Source organism: Clavelina lepadiformis, chromosome 5, assembly GCF_947623445.1.
Source record: "Clavelina lepadiformis chromosome 5, kaClaLepa1.1, whole genome shotgun sequence".
Lineage (NCBI taxonomy): Eukaryota > Metazoa > Chordata > Ascidiacea > Aplousobranchia > Clavelinidae > Clavelina > Clavelina lepadiformis.
The window spans coordinates 653,163-670,093 of NC_135244.1; the positions used below are offsets into that span (position 1 = coordinate 653,163).

General features: G+C 36.9%; 3 protein-coding genes across 3 annotated transcripts; 1 reads left to right on the top strand and 2 right to left on the bottom strand.

Annotated features, from left to right (window-relative positions):
• The first annotated feature begins 624 nt into the window (after positions 1-624).
• Positions 625-3,669, top strand: LOC143460049 (uncharacterized). The gene is made up of 4 exons (XM_076957405.1): positions 625-889; positions 2,015-2,192; positions 2,656-2,860; positions 3,109-3,669. The coding sequence occupies exons 1-4, from the start codon at positions 801-803 to the stop codon at positions 3,225-3,227; spliced, it is 591 nt and encodes a 196-aa protein (XP_076813520.1). The 5' UTR covers positions 625-800; the 3' UTR covers positions 3,228-3,669.
• A 2,955-nt stretch (positions 3,670-6,624) lies between these two features.
• Positions 6,625-8,883, bottom strand: LOC143458596 (uncharacterized). The gene is made up of 2 exons (XM_076955388.1): positions 8,331-8,883; positions 6,625-7,408 (listed from the first exon to the last, which is right to left on the bottom strand). The coding sequence occupies exons 1-2, from the start codon at positions 8,475-8,477 to the stop codon at positions 7,151-7,153; spliced, it is 405 nt and encodes a 134-aa protein (XP_076811503.1). The 5' UTR covers positions 8,478-8,883; the 3' UTR covers positions 6,625-7,150.
• A 1,689-nt stretch (positions 8,884-10,572) lies between these two features.
• LOC143458755 (nucleotide-binding oligomerization domain-containing protein 2-like) lies at positions 10,573-16,803 on the bottom strand. The gene is made up of 5 exons (XM_076955610.1): positions 16,388-16,803; positions 16,200-16,262; positions 12,271-13,581; positions 10,684-10,773; positions 10,573-10,601 (listed from the first exon to the last, which is right to left on the bottom strand). Exons 1-5 carry the CDS (start codon positions 16,458-16,460, stop codon positions 10,573-10,575), a joined length of 1,566 nt encoding a protein of 521 aa, XP_076811725.1. The 5' UTR covers positions 16,461-16,803.
• Positions 16,804-16,931: the final 128 nt, after the last annotated feature.

The window sequence follows — 16,931 nt, forward strand, 5'->3', positions numbered from 1 at the left end:
GGATGAGTTGGATATAATGACCACAAGCAACTAAATAGATAACTATGTCGTTTTGAGTGACCTTTGAACTGTAATTAAACAGAGAGATCACGGTTCAGTTAACGCCAGACTCAGCATGTCACGCATGACTGCAACAAGCGCGATCTTATTATTTGTAACAAAGAGCAATGGAACCTTCTACACAAATTCATCTCCCTGTAACAAGTGAAACGACACGAAATATAAGATCCGCTAGTTGGCGTTAACGTCAACGTAACTTGATGCCGCTTGACATGGGAGGGCCAGATCACCCGGGAGACGAACAAGTTCCTCGTAAAAACGTCGATACAAGCATTGTGGCTTAAATTTACCGCTTCTTTGTGACGATTGATATTCATTCTGATTCATATTCTTAATAGATAATACGCTAGTGTGTTACGACGCTTCGAAACGTTACAAAAATTTGTGGTTTTGCAAAGCTTTTCACAATTGTTAACGAAAGTCTTTGTGACGTCACGTACTCTGCTAGTCGTTACCTCAGCTATCCTGTTACGTGAGCGCGCGTAGACAATAGGAATCGTGTCGTGTAAATATTCTTTGAAGGGGTGAGGGGCCACATCGAAGCCTATTTTGTCAATATTACTCCATTCATCGCGCGCTTGTACGCCCAGTGTATGACTTTGAAGACAGTCCGCTTCGAACAAGGTACAGCGGTGCACAACAGGTGTACCTAAACACAGCCGGGCCAGTTAACTTGCTTCTATCTGCTTCTAGGCTTTGAAAGTTATCTCCAGGTAACCGTTGTTAAGTTTTAAGCCGAAATGCCGAACTACTGCACCCCTGGACACCCCTACGCTTCCCAGAGCATCCACGTCACAACCAACCCAATCTACAAGAGCAAAGACGGCAAGTAAGTAGTATGTCATTGTGACGTCATTGATCTTGCGATGACCGAGGTACACTCATAATTAAAGATAGAAATTATAAAGTTTTGCGATCTTTTTTCTCACAGACAGTTGCAGAATCGTAAATAATTCGTGCGAGCGATTGCAGCGATTTCATTTGCAAACCGCGGTTATGTAAACGCAGGAAAATTTTGACGATAACTTGGGTAGTTTGATAAGAAATACGATAAAGTGATTTTTCTATGGACAAAAGCAATACGGTGACTCGCCGAAATATTGAAGTTCTTCATAAGACGTCAATTGCAATTTTCAGCGAAAACGAACCAAATCCAGTTGTAGCATTGGTTAAAATTATATCGAAATTTTAGGTTGATTTAGTGAAAACGCATTGAAAATAACGAGATTTTGTAATTTGCCTTGAATAGTTGTCGATTGTAATTGTAACAATACGGATTAGTTGAAGCACCAATCAAGTGCCAATGCCAACCACCGATTAATCCAGGTTTTGTCGAGCACAAAAGTTTCAAGAAGTCGATGGACTGATTTCAATCTTTTCTTTGACTGGCTTTCAAGTACCAGGTCTGTCAAAACGAACAAAAGCGATTTAATCTCGGTTGAAAAGCATCGCTCTCGACCCAAACAATGGGCTTGTGTACGCGGAGCTTAATCTAAGCTTCTTCTGCACACAGACACAGTCGTGATACCTTTATGACGTATGAAACAAGATTGGATTAGGTTTTAATGCACGTGATGGCGCATATAAGCATGGGGAAATGGTTGCAACATTTTCAACAATTTTTTGGTTAATCTCCTGTTATTGGAGGAAGCAATAACTTTTCGAGTTGCATCATATATTTAAGCTTTAAATGAAACCAGCTTTTGTTTTGAAACAGAAGCGTCTGAAATATTTAAAACATTCAAAAAACTCATTTTAAAAACTTTCTAAACAAGCGACTGATCAGTCGATAAGTTAAATTACGTTTGTTGCGAAATAAAAGCTTTACTCACGAGGTTGGAGTGAATTTCTTTGTTTTATTTCTCATGTCACTTATTTTAACTTCTCTTTTATCTGATTGTGTTGAACCTTGTTTCAATTTCTTTGAAAACACATTTCACTTTGAATTGAACAGATACGATCAACATAATGATGAACGACTCCTTAACCCCACCTCGAGGCCGAAGACAAGCACGCAAATTACAAGTCCTAGGATGGCAGGGTCGCCACTAGAGGTCTCTCCGCGCTCTCCCCGAGCAAAAACTGCACCTCCCGGCTACAAAACCATGCCCCCGCTTAATAAAGCGCAGAAGGCAAGTTTTGACGATATTTATTTTGTTTTTATGAAAATTAATTCTGCCACACCAAACTTTCATGACCCCATTAAGACCAAGTAAATTTTACCAGTGGATAAAATTCATAGAAATTTGATTGATTGGTTTATGACGGAATAAAACCAGGTTTAAATTGTAGCAGATTGAATTATATTTTGTAAAAATATTCGGGCAATTTTGAACATATTAGGGAAAAGCTTTTACCAATCTACTTGAATTCGTTCCTCGTTTCACAACCCGACAGTATTTTTTATATTTGTTCACGAAACATTTATTTTTAGTTGTTGGAGTCAAAAAAATTGTATTTGACCAAAATCGCGCAGCTTTTTATAAAATTTCAGAGTAATTTAATGAATTAAATTGCAAGTTTTTGTCCATGAAATATTTAAAGCTTCTTGTTAACTAAATTGCATTTTTCTCTCAAAATCTTTCGTTTTTCCAGTTGATAACAATAAAGTACATCCAGCGCACCCCCTGGTGTAGAGACATGTACAGGTGGTTCACCCCTGACCCTAGCAACGGGGTGTGGCTTGACAACGAGAAAGTTGACCGCTACCGCCATCTAGCGCTGAGGGAAAGATTACCGATGCAGAGAATTTATCACGTCGAGAAAGGGCTGATACCAAATTATTCAGGCTATGTGCCAGGTATTGAGAAACCAATTCAAAAATCAGTTTGTATTCGACTTATTCAGCATTTCTGGTTTAAACCTAATTTTTAGTCTAATTTTCAACTTTTTCTTAATACGCATCATGTATTTTGTTTTCAACGTATTCAACACTTCTGGTTTAACACGTTTTTAATTTTTAATCTTTTTCTTGTTTCGCATCTTGTATTTTTGAAATCATACTTTCTTAAATAATTTCTCAACTTCTTATTATAAAACATATTTCAGGTCAAAAATTTCGATATGGAAACACTTGGACCCGGGAAACTGTCAATGCAAATAAGATTGGGATTCCCCGAAGGTGGGAATCGACTTCCTTTTTTCAAAATCGACCAATCGGAGCTTGAGAACTTTTTGTTTCTTGTCATCAGAAATAAAATTTAGTCGTTAAATAAGTTTTTTTAAACAAGAAAGTTTTCTTTGTTTGTAGGATTTTGCATTTGTTCGATTTTTCTGCAAATTGTCGTAATTTTTTAACAAATCTTTTCATTCTTTCTCGTAAACGAAAACAAGTTTCTATTCAAGAAAAAAAATTTAAAATTATTGTTTTGTAAATGAATGCAAATTTTCAGCTAAATTTCTAGTAACCAAATTTTTTTATTGAAAAGAATTCATCAAAGCTCACAAATCGATGAAGCGTAACACCTGTGTATGACCAATCAGGTCCACCCTTTACTATAGTGAGGTTCTGGATAAAACCACATAATTGCATTTAAATAAACTTACTTATGTTTCGTTGTTAACATAATTGTATGAGATTGTTTTATGCAAGTTTAAAGAAAGAGAATAAAGATAATTTACTGTATTTATAAAAATTTGTTCTTAGAGCTAGGACTTGATTAAATGGCTTTTAATTGAAGTTATTTTGTTGCTTTTATGAAAACTGGTTTCGATGCTCAAGCATCATTCCTGTTTGTGAAGTTTACTTTGAAATTAATTATTTCTTATTTAGTCTAAGAAATGTTAAGTTCGTTACAGCGAGTTCCCCAGATCGCGTTATTTCCTTCTTTTCTTATTCTCACGTGACCACAAAATTTCATCAATGCCGCCTGTGTACATGAGGAATCCCTCTCGTATGAGATGATTTGTGAGTGAGTGGTTTGCGTCGTTTCTTTAGTCTTTGCCCATCTCTTTGCGTCACAAACTCAGTTACATACAGGTTGATCGGTTTTATGCAGTAACATACACCATTAATTATAATTATAATTAATATGTAATAATTAATTGGTTAATTAATTAACCAATCAATCATTTTATTTTTCGTCAAAAGCGCGATGGGGACGAAAAATCAAGTCAGTTGTTACTAACACCCGCCAATGAACAGGAAAAGTGACAAAGCCGAGAAGGCTTAAAACGTGCTCAAGTGAAATAACGTTGATAATTGCTGGTTTAAATAAAACCTACCAATTTAACCTACCAATTTAAATAAAACCATCTGGCTAACGCGCAGTTTAAACCCGCAAATGCTTTTACAAATCCAACAAATCAAATTGACGGACACGCACTTATATGGTTCAATTTATATGCTTATTTATATGCTTATTTATATGCTTATTTATATGCTTATTTATATGCTTATTTATATGCTTATTTATATGCTTATTTATATGCTTATTTATATGCTTATTTATATGCTTATTTATATGCTTATTTATATGCTTATTTATATGCTTATTTATATGCTTATTTATATGCTTATTTATATGCTTATTTATATGCTTATTTATATGCTTATTTATATGCTTATTTTTATTCACTTATTTATATGGTTCTCGGTTCAACTATAGGCGAAGCAGACGGCAAGTTAGTGTGGGAAGCTACAGTAAAAAAGTTAAAAGATGAAGCGAAACTTCTTAAACAATTCAACCCGACTATAGAAGCGAAAAGGAGTTTAGTTGGGAACAAACTCCATCCAATCTGCTCTTTCAACGCTTTTACTCGACCGATATCCACATCCGTCGTCGACGAAATAAATCAAGTAATCGAACGATTTGTATTAATCAACCCCAATGCGTATGCCGACATGAACATCTTGCAAAGGGCAAAAAATAGGGGGGGGGGGGGGCTACGAAATGTTAAATATCTCGCTGTATCAGGACCTGCTCTACTTAAAATCGATCGGACCATTCTGCCAGGAAAAAATGACCGGACAAATAACAACCGAAATAAATAAACAAACAGAATTGACCAAATTGGTCATCAATTATCCAAAGTTTACAACCTTCGAATACACAATGACATGCATCACGTGACAGCGCCCTCGCGATTTTACCAACACGCGCTAAAATTGAGAAATAAGCACCAGGCAACGTTGAAAGATTAAAACAACATATTGGCGTTTACTGAAGGATAAAAGAGACGGTGGGTAGGTAATCACCAAACGTGGAAAAATGTCCACAACCCAATTTCAAACAACTGATAAAAAACGTTTAATTACAGATTGACCTGGAACGATCTAATGCAGGGGTTCCCAACCGGTGGTACGCGTACCACTAGTGGTACGCGGGAGCTTTTCAGGTGGTACGCGAGCAGCTCTCCGTTGCATGCGATATACAGCATAGTAGTATAACAATTTAATTTTGAGTTGCTAAAATATGCGAACAACACTTTTATTTCTTTCCGTACTAAATTCTCTGCACTCAGTAAGCTACTTTTGTCGATCTTGCTCACTGCTGTCATTGTTATTAATACAATGCTGCTGTGCGAATATTGGATCAAATTAGTTGTTTTGAAAATAGTGGTACGTGTTGACAATCCGTGGTGGCTAAGTGGTACGAGAACATAAAAAGGTTGGGAACCCCTGAGTCCTCAGCTTTAGGTCAAATGCGTTCAACTTTCATCCTTTTTCAGACACCGCATGTCGGTTCTGTTTGATCGGCCCCGATGCGCCTTCGCATGTTTTATTTAAATGTAAAAAACGTCGCTTTATGGCGCTACGCATGCAGAGTAGGTACCGTTTCCACGGGAACTGCAATTTCCTTTAACGACGTAACAGAAATAATAAACATGCATCGCCCCGAAAACCTTGATCGTGAAGCGCTCGACATGAGCATTCGACATTTCTTTTACGGTGGTTTCTTTTCCCATCCACTGATGTACAACACTGAAGCAATTTTCATTCATCAGTTGCTTGGACACACCACCTGCTCGTCTGCTTAATTTCACTTTTTCAACTTATGTTTTATGGATTTAACTAATTATAGGTTTAGTGGCCGTGCTAGTTGTTACCAGCAAATATCAGCGTTATTTCTCTTGAGCACGTTTTAAGCCTTCCCGGCTTTGTCACTTTTTTCTGTTCATTGGCGCGTGTTAGTAACAACTGGCTTGATTTTTCGTCCCCACCGCGCTTTTGACGAAAAATAAAATGAATGATTGATGACGATTTTACTGGTTACAGTAATTAAACAAAAAATTTGGCGCCACAGGAACGCGATCATTTCTGAAGAGGAGATTTTTAGCACAAAAACCATAATTGCTGCGATTGAACGTTCCCGCTACGCGAGACGAGCCAGGGCCTTTAATCAGGACACGACCTACCACGACCAAATAGTTAAAATTTGCGAAGTCCTTCGACGCGAACCCGCATAAACGTTTCTATGTATAAGGACCGTGTTGTATCTCACATTGCTACACACCATTGTATTTTGTTGACACGCGCATTTGATGCGTTATTTGTGAATGAACAGTGAATTGTAAATTCTTTGTGTTTTTCGCCTCAATAAAATATGCTGTACATCAGGCGCTTCTATGACGTAATAAAGTAAATTGTATTTATATTTTAACTGGAATCATAGAGAGGAGTTGTAAAGCACAGAACACGGCGTCAACAATTACATAAGAAATCGCGATCATAAAATGCAAATTTAAATACCATTTGAAGAAATGTAGAAGTGACCACGACATTGCTGCATTGACCACTCGTAATCGCACTCGAGTAAATGAATTTCTCAATACATGAGTGACATCATCAACAACGACCAAAATTAATTTCTTAGTTTTAATAAAATTTTGAATTTCTTAGAATGGTTATGAACAATTCATATACATCTGCTTGTTACGTCATAATAAGCACGATCTCGTCGGCAAAGTTAACAAATTACATAAAACAAACAAACCAATGCAAAGTTGTACAATGACATCACAATAGTTATCGCGAGTGTAGTGTGGTGCAGGGATGAACCAATCTGGTGTTTTCCGCATCATTTAGCGCTTCTTGGAGTTTGTCTCGTTCATCCCGATTCACTTCTGTGAGCGAAGTTTGGTGCGATCTTCAACACGAACTTCCATCCTGGTTTGAATCTCGTTCAAGTTTGGTGCGATAATCACGAACTTTCAACCTGGTTTGAATCTTGTTGAGAGCTGATTGGATCTTGCTTCTTTCATCCTGATTAGCAACTCGCCATCTTCCATCATCACCAATGAAGCAATTCCACATCGACAGCACATCTCTCACGACTCTCAACAACCCGATGACGTCATCGATGTTTGATGGTTGCAGATGGTTACCAGTGATATCCATCTTTCCAATCTAGAGTTGAAATATTTGTGATGACGTCAACTATAACTTGGACTATCTCGGTTCAACTCAGTGCCAATGATATCGATGCACAGATTCTATCTTATTATAAAATACTATGTGCGTGGTTTATATACAAACGTACAGAAAATATTTTTCATTTGTGGTACCGACCAAAGTAGCAGCTGATTCGTTATGTTTATTTTTAATAATACGTTAACTATGATTCAAGTTAACTACAGTACTGTATATTGATATAAGTTGTCACTACAGTAACAAACAAGGTAAATAAACACAAGGTGGCGCATATTTCACAGGTTGCAGGTTACCAAATTATCAAAACACCAATTGCGTGACTGGGGCCAGTTATTGACTTAAAGGGAGGGAAATGCGATTGTTGATATTTTGACAACCAGGCTTCGACAAATCTCCGCGTTGTTAAATACTTGTGCTTCTTTGTGACGTAACAAAAATGTAGTGACGTAATGGGTAATTAGACAGAGCAACGTTATATTCGTGATTTAAATCGAGTTTGGTGACAAAAAGTTTTCAAGTTCACTATTTTAAACAATATTTTTACGAACATTAATTGTAATAACTAACCAGCTACCGCCATAAAAATTTGATATGTAAAAAAGTTAAACAATGATTGTGTTGTGAATATGACGTCAGAATAGATGACAACGCATGATCTCTTCCATTTCACCAAGATCTCAATGGCGTAATAATGTCAAAGGCTTGAATATATACAGTGACATCACAATTACTCCAAAATATGACTCAGTTATAAGTGACTCATAGACATGACCGCACTTACGACTTTTTGCCAACCTTAAATGGGACAAGTCAGCAATTTAATATTTTGATTGGTCGGGAACAATTAGTCGGAATGTAAACAAACAACAATAAGTAATTGATGTCAATAATATCTTACTTGTCCTGGTTTCATCTCTTTTATGACCGAAGCGATCTCGTGAAATGAATTCGCATCCAGGGAACATAAAAACAGATTGAGCTCATCCAATTGCTTTGTGACGTGTTTCATGACGAAGCAGAACCCAGGGACCAGGTTTGAATTCATCGGGTGCGGTAAATGGATTGTTGTTGGAAAATGCTCTGCTGCTTTGGTTGCGATGGACGAATCTTTTCCTTCTCCAACGCAGGCGTACAGGTCGAATAGTTTGTTTGCGAGTGCTTTATCAACTAAATAAACATAATAGTCATAAAACGATTATGTGGGTAGAATTGCTACAATAATATATCCATAAAAGTGGGACGATACAGATATGTTTGGTGGTCAGCGGGAAATAAAAAAAATAAAAATATAAACTACATTGCTATGTAGTCTCGTAAATCTGCAACCACACGTGGCTAAACACACAACAATCAAGAAATATTAAAATTATAAATTATGATTGTTACATCACAATTTCAATTGTTACGCAAAGGTTGATGATAAATTTGCATATCTATAGAAGCATTGTATAATTCTATTCTAATTATATTTAATTATATTATAATTCTATTCTATATAATTGAATATAATTTTAAGACATGGAAAAAGTCACCAGATAACTATATACGTAATAGGTGGTAAAGAATAAAGTCAATACATCGCATTATGATGTCACAAACATTTTCTACATAATAATGACGTGACATATCTTTGCTGTCACATTTGCTAAAATTATATCCAAGTGTGTGTTAAAGTATTGACATCAGCTGCCTATGTACACATGTGGAGACATGAAGACGGCTAGAGATGTACCGATGCCGATATATCACGTTGACTCGAATATTTTCATCTCTGCCCTGTACACACGTGTTAAATAACGAATTATCACAACCGGTCTTATTTCTTATTTCGTCTGTCTTGCTTCGCTTTTGAAGACGTGGTAATTTAACACAGTTGTAAATCTTTATGCTGCGCAGTGTCATCCCTTTAGTCAGGTAATTCTGTTCATGTCACAGTCTTCCATTACCGCGATACATTGCTTTGTATTCGCCTTTTTCCTTGAAAGTCTTCAGCGAAATGACAATGCAGCGCCTTGTTGCCAACACGAGTAGCTGAGACGCTTTGTTTGGTGAAGAATTTAACCCCATTTCCGCCGAGGCATCGTTTATATTAAAGCGATCTTTTTGAAACATGGTCGACAAATCAACCAAGTGAGATACTTCAAAGCGTCAATGATAAACCATAGCATTCATCTCATTCTTTTCGTATAAAGATGTTGACATCAAATGGTGTAGTTGCAATAACTTTCACCAGTATTGACAACGTAATAAAACCTAACATAAAAGTAGGCTACGAATGCAACGACGTTAACAACGGAAGTTGAATGTCAGCCAAACAGCATCTCAATTATCTGTACGTCGACGCTCATGATTGTCAACAATACGTCAACAGACTTGAACAATTACTTCGTGAGAAAAATTCCGTAATTTTATTGTTTAAAGATGATCACGTGCGGAATGTTTATCGCACGAACAGAGTTGGGCCGATGAGACAAAAACTTTTTCAAGACTTTTAGTCGGGCGAATAAACGTAAAACGTCAACTCGTTTTTGGCCAAATATATTCGTCAAAAATGACACATTACACATCACAGAACGTAGGCTCAAAGTAGCCGTCACTCTAAACACGTGTCATTAGCGGATCGTGTTACACAGTTTTTATTCTGTTTCGCTTCTAAGGCGAACGCTAAGAAATGTTAAAGGAACGCAACCAATTAAAAATTAACCGGTGACCGCTAATTTTCTGCTCTATCAGTTGCAGAAATGTAAATTTTTAGAGATCGTTAAAGAATGTTAAGTTTCGGTTCCAAAAACATCTTCACAGAACGCTGTGCGCGTGCGTACAAATACGGGTTTACAACCGCAAAAGTGGCAAGTTAGCTGTTTGGTTTGGAAAACATAAAAACCTTATATTACATGACGTAGCGCGCAAGAAAAATACCACATCGCATTAAATGTTGCTTTTGTGAAAAGTCACAAACATCGACCGATGCCGATGTTGAGAAGGGCCGATACATCGGGATCAGTAACATCGGTAAAACCCCGGCATCGGTACATCTCTATCCTCGACCAATACTTGGTAACAAGGTGTCTGCACTTTATACACAAATGCAAACACTGGCTACCGTCACTGTATGATTCAACAAGGTTTGAATTTGTATTTTAAACAAATATGTTGTTCTTGGTCACCACTATTACATTAAAAAAACTGAAAGACATCACTATTTACAATATTGCCATTTTTTCGCCTCGCTATAAACCGATTTTATTTACCTGGAAGTGATTCCGTAAACTTTTCTGAAATGAATTCCAGCTGCTGGATGAGATGTTTCTTCAAAATTTCCTTTTTCGTCTGAAGATCTCCTGAAAATAAATCATAAAATCAATCAACTTAAACACACTCGTTGCAAACTATCATTGGCAGCCATACTGCTGTTATTTTTAAATAAAACTGATACAGCAATAAAACAAAGCCACAACCATTGGCACCACATGCAACATGGTATGGAAAGAAATAGGTTTTCAAAGTTTAGTGGTACAATGATATTAATATCAACTTATAGTTTAATAACTAATCTGTTCAGAGCCCAACATGTACAGCAAAATTTGGGTTGTTAAAAAATTATATTATGAGTGTGAGATAAAGTTAAGTATCCATAAAATAATGGACAAAATGCCAAAACGACAGTGAATTACCAGCACAACATCGCATAAATTGCACATTTCTCATAACACGGCACACACTTAATAATGCAACAAAGTTGAAAAGAGTGAGAAGTATAAGATAGAGGGGAATAACACATGCGCTGTTTTATCGTATTTACTCGATTGTAAGCCGCGGAACAAAGTATCTCTTATCATCATTTGTGCGGTTTACAATAGATGGCGGCTTACATTTTCTTCTGGTTGTGTGCCACACGTCGTAAAACTACGTTTATTGGTTGTGCATGCAGTAAACGCGTGATCAGTGCGTGATACGATGCTGCTCTGTTGGCAAGGCAACTTTTGTTTCTTTTTTATCGGGAGTGGGAGAGGAGCGGAGAAACTCAACATAATCACAGATACCACTTGTGTTGCGCGGCTTACAATCAAGGGCGGGTTAGATTCGAGTAAATACGATAAACATAGTACACGCAGCTACTGCAAAACCGGTTCCTGGTGATATGAAAATGGTCTACTGTGAAGCTTTGAAAACAATATTGTTCGTGATTAAAAGATACAACGCATTTCTTATGTATTGTTCAAAATCTCAAGATGCCCCTGACCACTTTCATGGCAGCCCGGTTGGAAACACTGCTTTAGTTCATGGACATGGCGAGTTAAACAATAACAAAAATGGAAGGAAACTGTCCACACAAATGTAATAATAAAACACAACTTACTGAACATAACTTGCATAGACTTTATCATATGTTTATGTTTTTGTTGTTCTATGTGAAATATGCATCTCGCACAAAATTCCCATGCATGGTACTAAATCATACAGAGCATAAAACGTGACACATTGGAGTCAACAAAACTCTAATTGACAGGTCATTGCGAAATATTATTGCACAAGTTTCATCTAAAACAAAAAAATATGTGTGACGAGACAGAAAAAATAAAATTAGAACACATAAAAAACAAATGCACAACTATGATGATACTTTTGCAGTTGTAATGACGTGATAGGAACTACACTAGCCCGAAGTTAAATGAAGTAACAGTAAAATAACCAAAACGATCAGAAGCAAATGAGCAAACATACAAGTAAAAGTATATAAGAATTCAAAAAAGATACAGTATACAAAAATACAAGCACGGTACCTAATCACTGCTTTCATTTGTTGTGTATCGTGGTAAAACATAACTCATAATTACCTGAAACAGCTTTCGACCCCAAATCAAACAACAGGCCACAGACGAATCTTCTAACCACTGTCCAATGCTCTTGAAACAGTGATGTTTCTACAAACTCTTGAAACTCCTCCAGTGGCATTTCGTAAACAACATAGGATGCTGTGAGATGTTCTTGGAAAGTCTGATGACAGAAGTAGAACTTGGTGTTGCCTTCAAAAAGACAGCTGTTGACACTAAGTCCATGAGTGTGGAGTTGAACCACGATATCGTGGATGGTAGCTGGGTTAACTTGGGCATTTCTTAGCTGCTTAGCAGTTAGCACAACTTTTCCTTCCATGGTTGCATCAAACGCGAGAACTCTCAACCTCTTAAGCAGCTCATTGAAGCCTTCTGTGTTACGGATATGTCCACTTTGAGTCAGATTCTTCATCACTGTTGCAAACAGCCTTGTAGGGGTGGAAGCATCACCAATGTCCTCTGATGGATCGATGTTGCTGGAAATGATCATCTGGAGCATCAAGGGATTTCTACACATTGACAGCATTTGACTTGAAGTTGTATTTATCTTCCTCCAGAGATCTTCATCAGCAAAGACAAGGAACAACTCGTGTGAGTTGAAAACACTGAGGTCACCCAGAGCATAAGTGACCTGAGGTCTTGCTAGTTCATGGAGGTAGAGCACTGCATGTGGCCTGGATGTGATGATGAGGAGACTGTTGGGGAAGAAATGTTTTCTACACAAGTTAAAAACCAGGTCTTTGACAGGGACACAGGCATTGTAATTTATTTTTGGTGAAGTTTCCTTCAAGGAATATTGAGCTTGATCCAATCCATCCAGGATCAGCACAATCTTGTCGGTGTTCTTCTGCATCCAGGAGAAGCAAGCTGTGTAAAACTCCTCACTATGTCCTGGAAACATGTTTTCAAGCAATAACTGTCTAAGAGTCAATGGTTGTTCATAATTGGCATCCATCAACTTCAGGTGGATACAGAGTCGCTGAGGCAGGGAAAAAGCTTTTGCCAGCCTCAGGCTGAGGACGGTCTTTCCAGAACCAGCGCTGGCAACAATGCTGATGAATTTGTCTTTTTGATCCAACAGATCTTGGAAACAAACTTCTCTTTTGATCTTATTTTTGAACAGCTCGTTCGGACCTTTCGGATCGTATCTTTCATCAACAGGAACTGTATCTTTGCCATAGTATGTAATCTCGTGAATTATTGGGTGGACGACTGGAATTTCTTCTTTAGCACTGACACCTTGAAGACGTAACTTTCCTTCTTTTTCGAGGTAACTGATGCATAAATTTATCAATTTTCTCATGGAATTCCACTCTGCAAAAAATAAACAAAACTGATTCAAATTACGTCACATTTTGTGGTTAAAGTGTGAGGCAAGTGTTGAAATAAGTTGACTTAAAATGAAATAGAAATGTTACTTTAATATATATACTGGTGGAAGAATTTTCAAATATATACAGAAATAATATAATTTATACCTAATACTTGGAGAATATTATTACATCACAAAGGAAATTATGATGAATGACTACAAAATCTTAAAGATCAAATTGTAAGTGACAACAAGCATTAGGTTTCATTCAGGCAACATGTAGTAGCTTTAAAGTAGATTAAATACGAAATATATTGCCAGGTCATACAAACCCAAAATAAGATTTGCAAAGTCACGCACATTTAAATCACCAAATTTTGTGGGCTATAGCCACATTTTGTTTTGAAAAACGTGTCCATAAAAAGTTGGGTGTGAGTTATATAATGACACTAACTAAACAAGGTTTTTATTTTGGCACAAGACTTGTCGTAAATGCCTCTCGTATCCTGTTGCGTCACCAGCAAATAAAATAAACACAAGCAAATAAAATATAAATCATAACTTGAAAACTCAGGTTCTACTGAGATAACCGACAAAACTTTGACAAAAATGCTGCAGATGCACTTTGCTTCGTTTTCTTCAGTTTTGTCGTGTGTGAGTGAGCAGGTATTAGATATGTAGTGAGCAGATATATGATACAGTCTATATAAGGTTAATCTTTTGTGTGAATAGTTATTGTCATCATTATTATCTCTTATTGTCATCGCTGCCAGCAAATAGATAGCAACAGCAACTTTCTTGTTTTACTAATTATGTGTTAAATTCGTGGCCAAAGTTTAATCGTTCACGCAACATTACAGCCAGAGCATGATGGTTCATGTGTAACCGAGAGCGTGATAATAAGTAACGGCTAGTGAGCAGCGTAATCGTCCACTACAACCACAGTCTACACCAGTGATTCCCAAACTGTGTGCCGCGGCAGCAGAATCTCAGGTGTGCCGCGAATCTTTTTGGAATTTTGGAAAAGAACTGTATAAATATTTAAAATAAGGCATGCAGACAAGCATATGCGACTTAAAAGCTTTCTAGCTGCTTCAATAGCTGAGAAATAAGCACATGTGACGATGAAACCAATTATGGCATTGTCGATAGAGTAGGGTAATTTTTTAAAGTAACATTTCTTCTCTTGTAAGTGTGCCGCGAGCGTTTTCTAGTTTTTCTGGTGTGCCACAAGCTGAAAAAGTTTGGGAACCACTGCTCTACAAGTTACGTCAAACACTTGTTAGCTGTCCTGATGCAGTGATGACGATGAAACGAGACATAAAGAGAATAGAAGATAATGCAACACACAGAAGCGCATGATGGCTGTACACCACATAAAATTTTATTAGCTAAGCAATGGGTTATATGTTACAAGTTATACTAGTTATATACCGACACTAACTAAACTAAACTTTCTTGTTTTACTAATCATGCGTTAAATTCGTGGTTAAAGTTTAATCATTCACGCAACATTACAGCCAGAGCATGATGGTTTATGTGTAACCGAGAGCGTGATAATAAGTAACGGCCAGTGAGCAGCGTAATCATCCGCTACAACCACAGTCTACACGTTACGTCAAACAATTGTTAGCTGTCCTGATGCAGTGATGACGAAGAAACGAGACATAAAGAGAATAGAAGATAATGCAACGCATAGAAACGCATGATGGATATACACCACATAGAATTTTATTAGTTAAACAATGGGTGTGGGTTATACACCAGTGTGGGATATACTGCCAATTCTCGTGTACACTATATATGTGTTTTGCGCTTTTAAAATTGTTTAAAGGCGCCTAGTCCGCTAATTAATGACGCAAATGTAATTCCTCAGTTTTGTTTCCGAAGTGGACCTTGCCTTTTCTTACGGCCGGTGAAGCCAGTATTTAAAAACTGTTCTTTGTTTGTCATTCCTTTGATCATGGAAAATACATCATTTCTTTTTTCAATGGGCTTGTTACAGCAAAGGAAATAGTCAAATTTGGGAATGCGTTAGTCAATCGTGGTGACTTAGGTCCCGTACAATCCGCCGAGCGCCCCAGCCGTTGCTAACGACTGGCGGATTTTACATTTTCCTTACAAATTGAACACAAGTATTTTCAGTTGTTAAAGCACAGATTTTCATTCCCACAAAGAACATTAAATTTAATGTACAGCCAGGGTTGGTGAAGTAAATGGGGAAACACAATGACAAATATTTTATCAACATAGATTGATAATTCAAGGAGATCTGTGGTTATCAGTGCAAGGAAAGATACAATGCAGCCTAACACTGACATCTAACGAAACATGCGGTATCGGGTCTCACATTCTACGTTCAAAGTAATCACCACTCGATGCTTGCTATGACCAACACGCATCAATGTAATATTTACCACCTGATGGACAAACTGCTTCTACATTGCAAGCAGAGCAACTTGTCGCCACACATCATAAAATCATCATGACATCAGATGTTAAATGAAAACACAACTTACATTTAATGTCATTTGCACGTAACAATAAGATGTTTGATGATGTCTATTTATTATTAATACAAGATATTTAAATTTCAGTTTAATGAGAAGTGATTACTCACCATCTTCATCAGATGAGCTTGTGCTGGGTGGTTGCGTGTAGTTGATGGTGACATTCTCAGCATCTGAAAATAGATCACTTGACATTTATTGTTGTGTTCCCAGCAAAAATCTGACCAAACCAAACATGAACCGATATAAGAGTATATACTTTATATATATACTTTGTACTACTTTTTATACAACCTACCTTTTATAACTGGTGATTGGTTCAAAACAGCATCAGTAATATTTACATTTGAGCTTGTGCTTTGCTCTGCCATGACACTTTTCACAGCTTTGTTTGATATCTTAAATCGTTTGCTCTGTAGAAACAAAAATATCAGTTAAAGATTGCTAAATACTACCAACATAAACATATTGACCTATAAAGGTATAATTTGCATGAAATATAACCACTTGATGACTGAAAGTTACAGAGACCGGTTAAATTACTTTGAAAGTTATGCGTGATTAGCAAAAGTGGTGACAAGTTTCAGACTGGGCGATACTGGTAGTGACCCAGTCTATTTAAAAATCAGTAAATCTGCGTGGGTTTGATTTCACTTGATTGACAGGTTTGTCAATAAAACCTGTTCATAACCTGCTTAATTCCACTAAATTAAAATTTAGCATCAAGCAAAGTTGAGTTTCAACGAAACATTTTTAATTTATAACTAAACTATATATGTAACTATAACTACCTACACTATACTATTTATATAATAACTATATATCTATCTCAATGAGTTTGA

Bases quoted from the DNA above. Each gene is read 5' to 3' on its own strand.
- LOC143460049 (XM_076957405.1), top strand. From the start codon at position 801: ATGCCGAACTACTGCACCCCTGGACACCCCTACGCTTCCCAGAGCATC. The intron at 890-2,014 runs GTAAGTAGTATG...TGAATTGAACAG, and splicing joins TACAAGAGCAAAGACGGCAA to ATACGATCAACATAATGATG. The intron at 2,861-3,108 runs GTATTGAGAAAC...AACATATTTCAG, and splicing joins TTATTCAGGCTATGTGCCAG to GTCAAAAATTTCGATATGGA.
- LOC143458596 (XM_076955388.1), bottom strand. From the start codon at position 8,477: ATGAATTCAAACCTGGTCCCTGGGTTCTGCTTCGTCATGAAACACGTC. The intron at 7,409-8,330 runs GTAAGATATTAT...TTTCAACTCTAG, and splicing joins AAGAGATGAAACCAGGACAA to ATTGGAAAGATGGATATCAC.
- LOC143458755 (XM_076955610.1), bottom strand. From the start codon at position 16,460: ATGGCAGAGCAAAGCACAAGCTCAAATGTAAATATTACTGATGCTGTT. The intron at 16,263-16,387 runs GTAGGTTGTATA...ATCTATTTTCAG, and splicing joins CCAATCACCAGTTATAAAAG to ATGCTGAGAATGTCACCATC. The intron at 13,582-16,199 runs GTGAGTAATCAC...TATTTTTTGCAG, and splicing joins AAGCTCATCTGATGAAGATG to AGTGGAATTCCATGAGAAAA.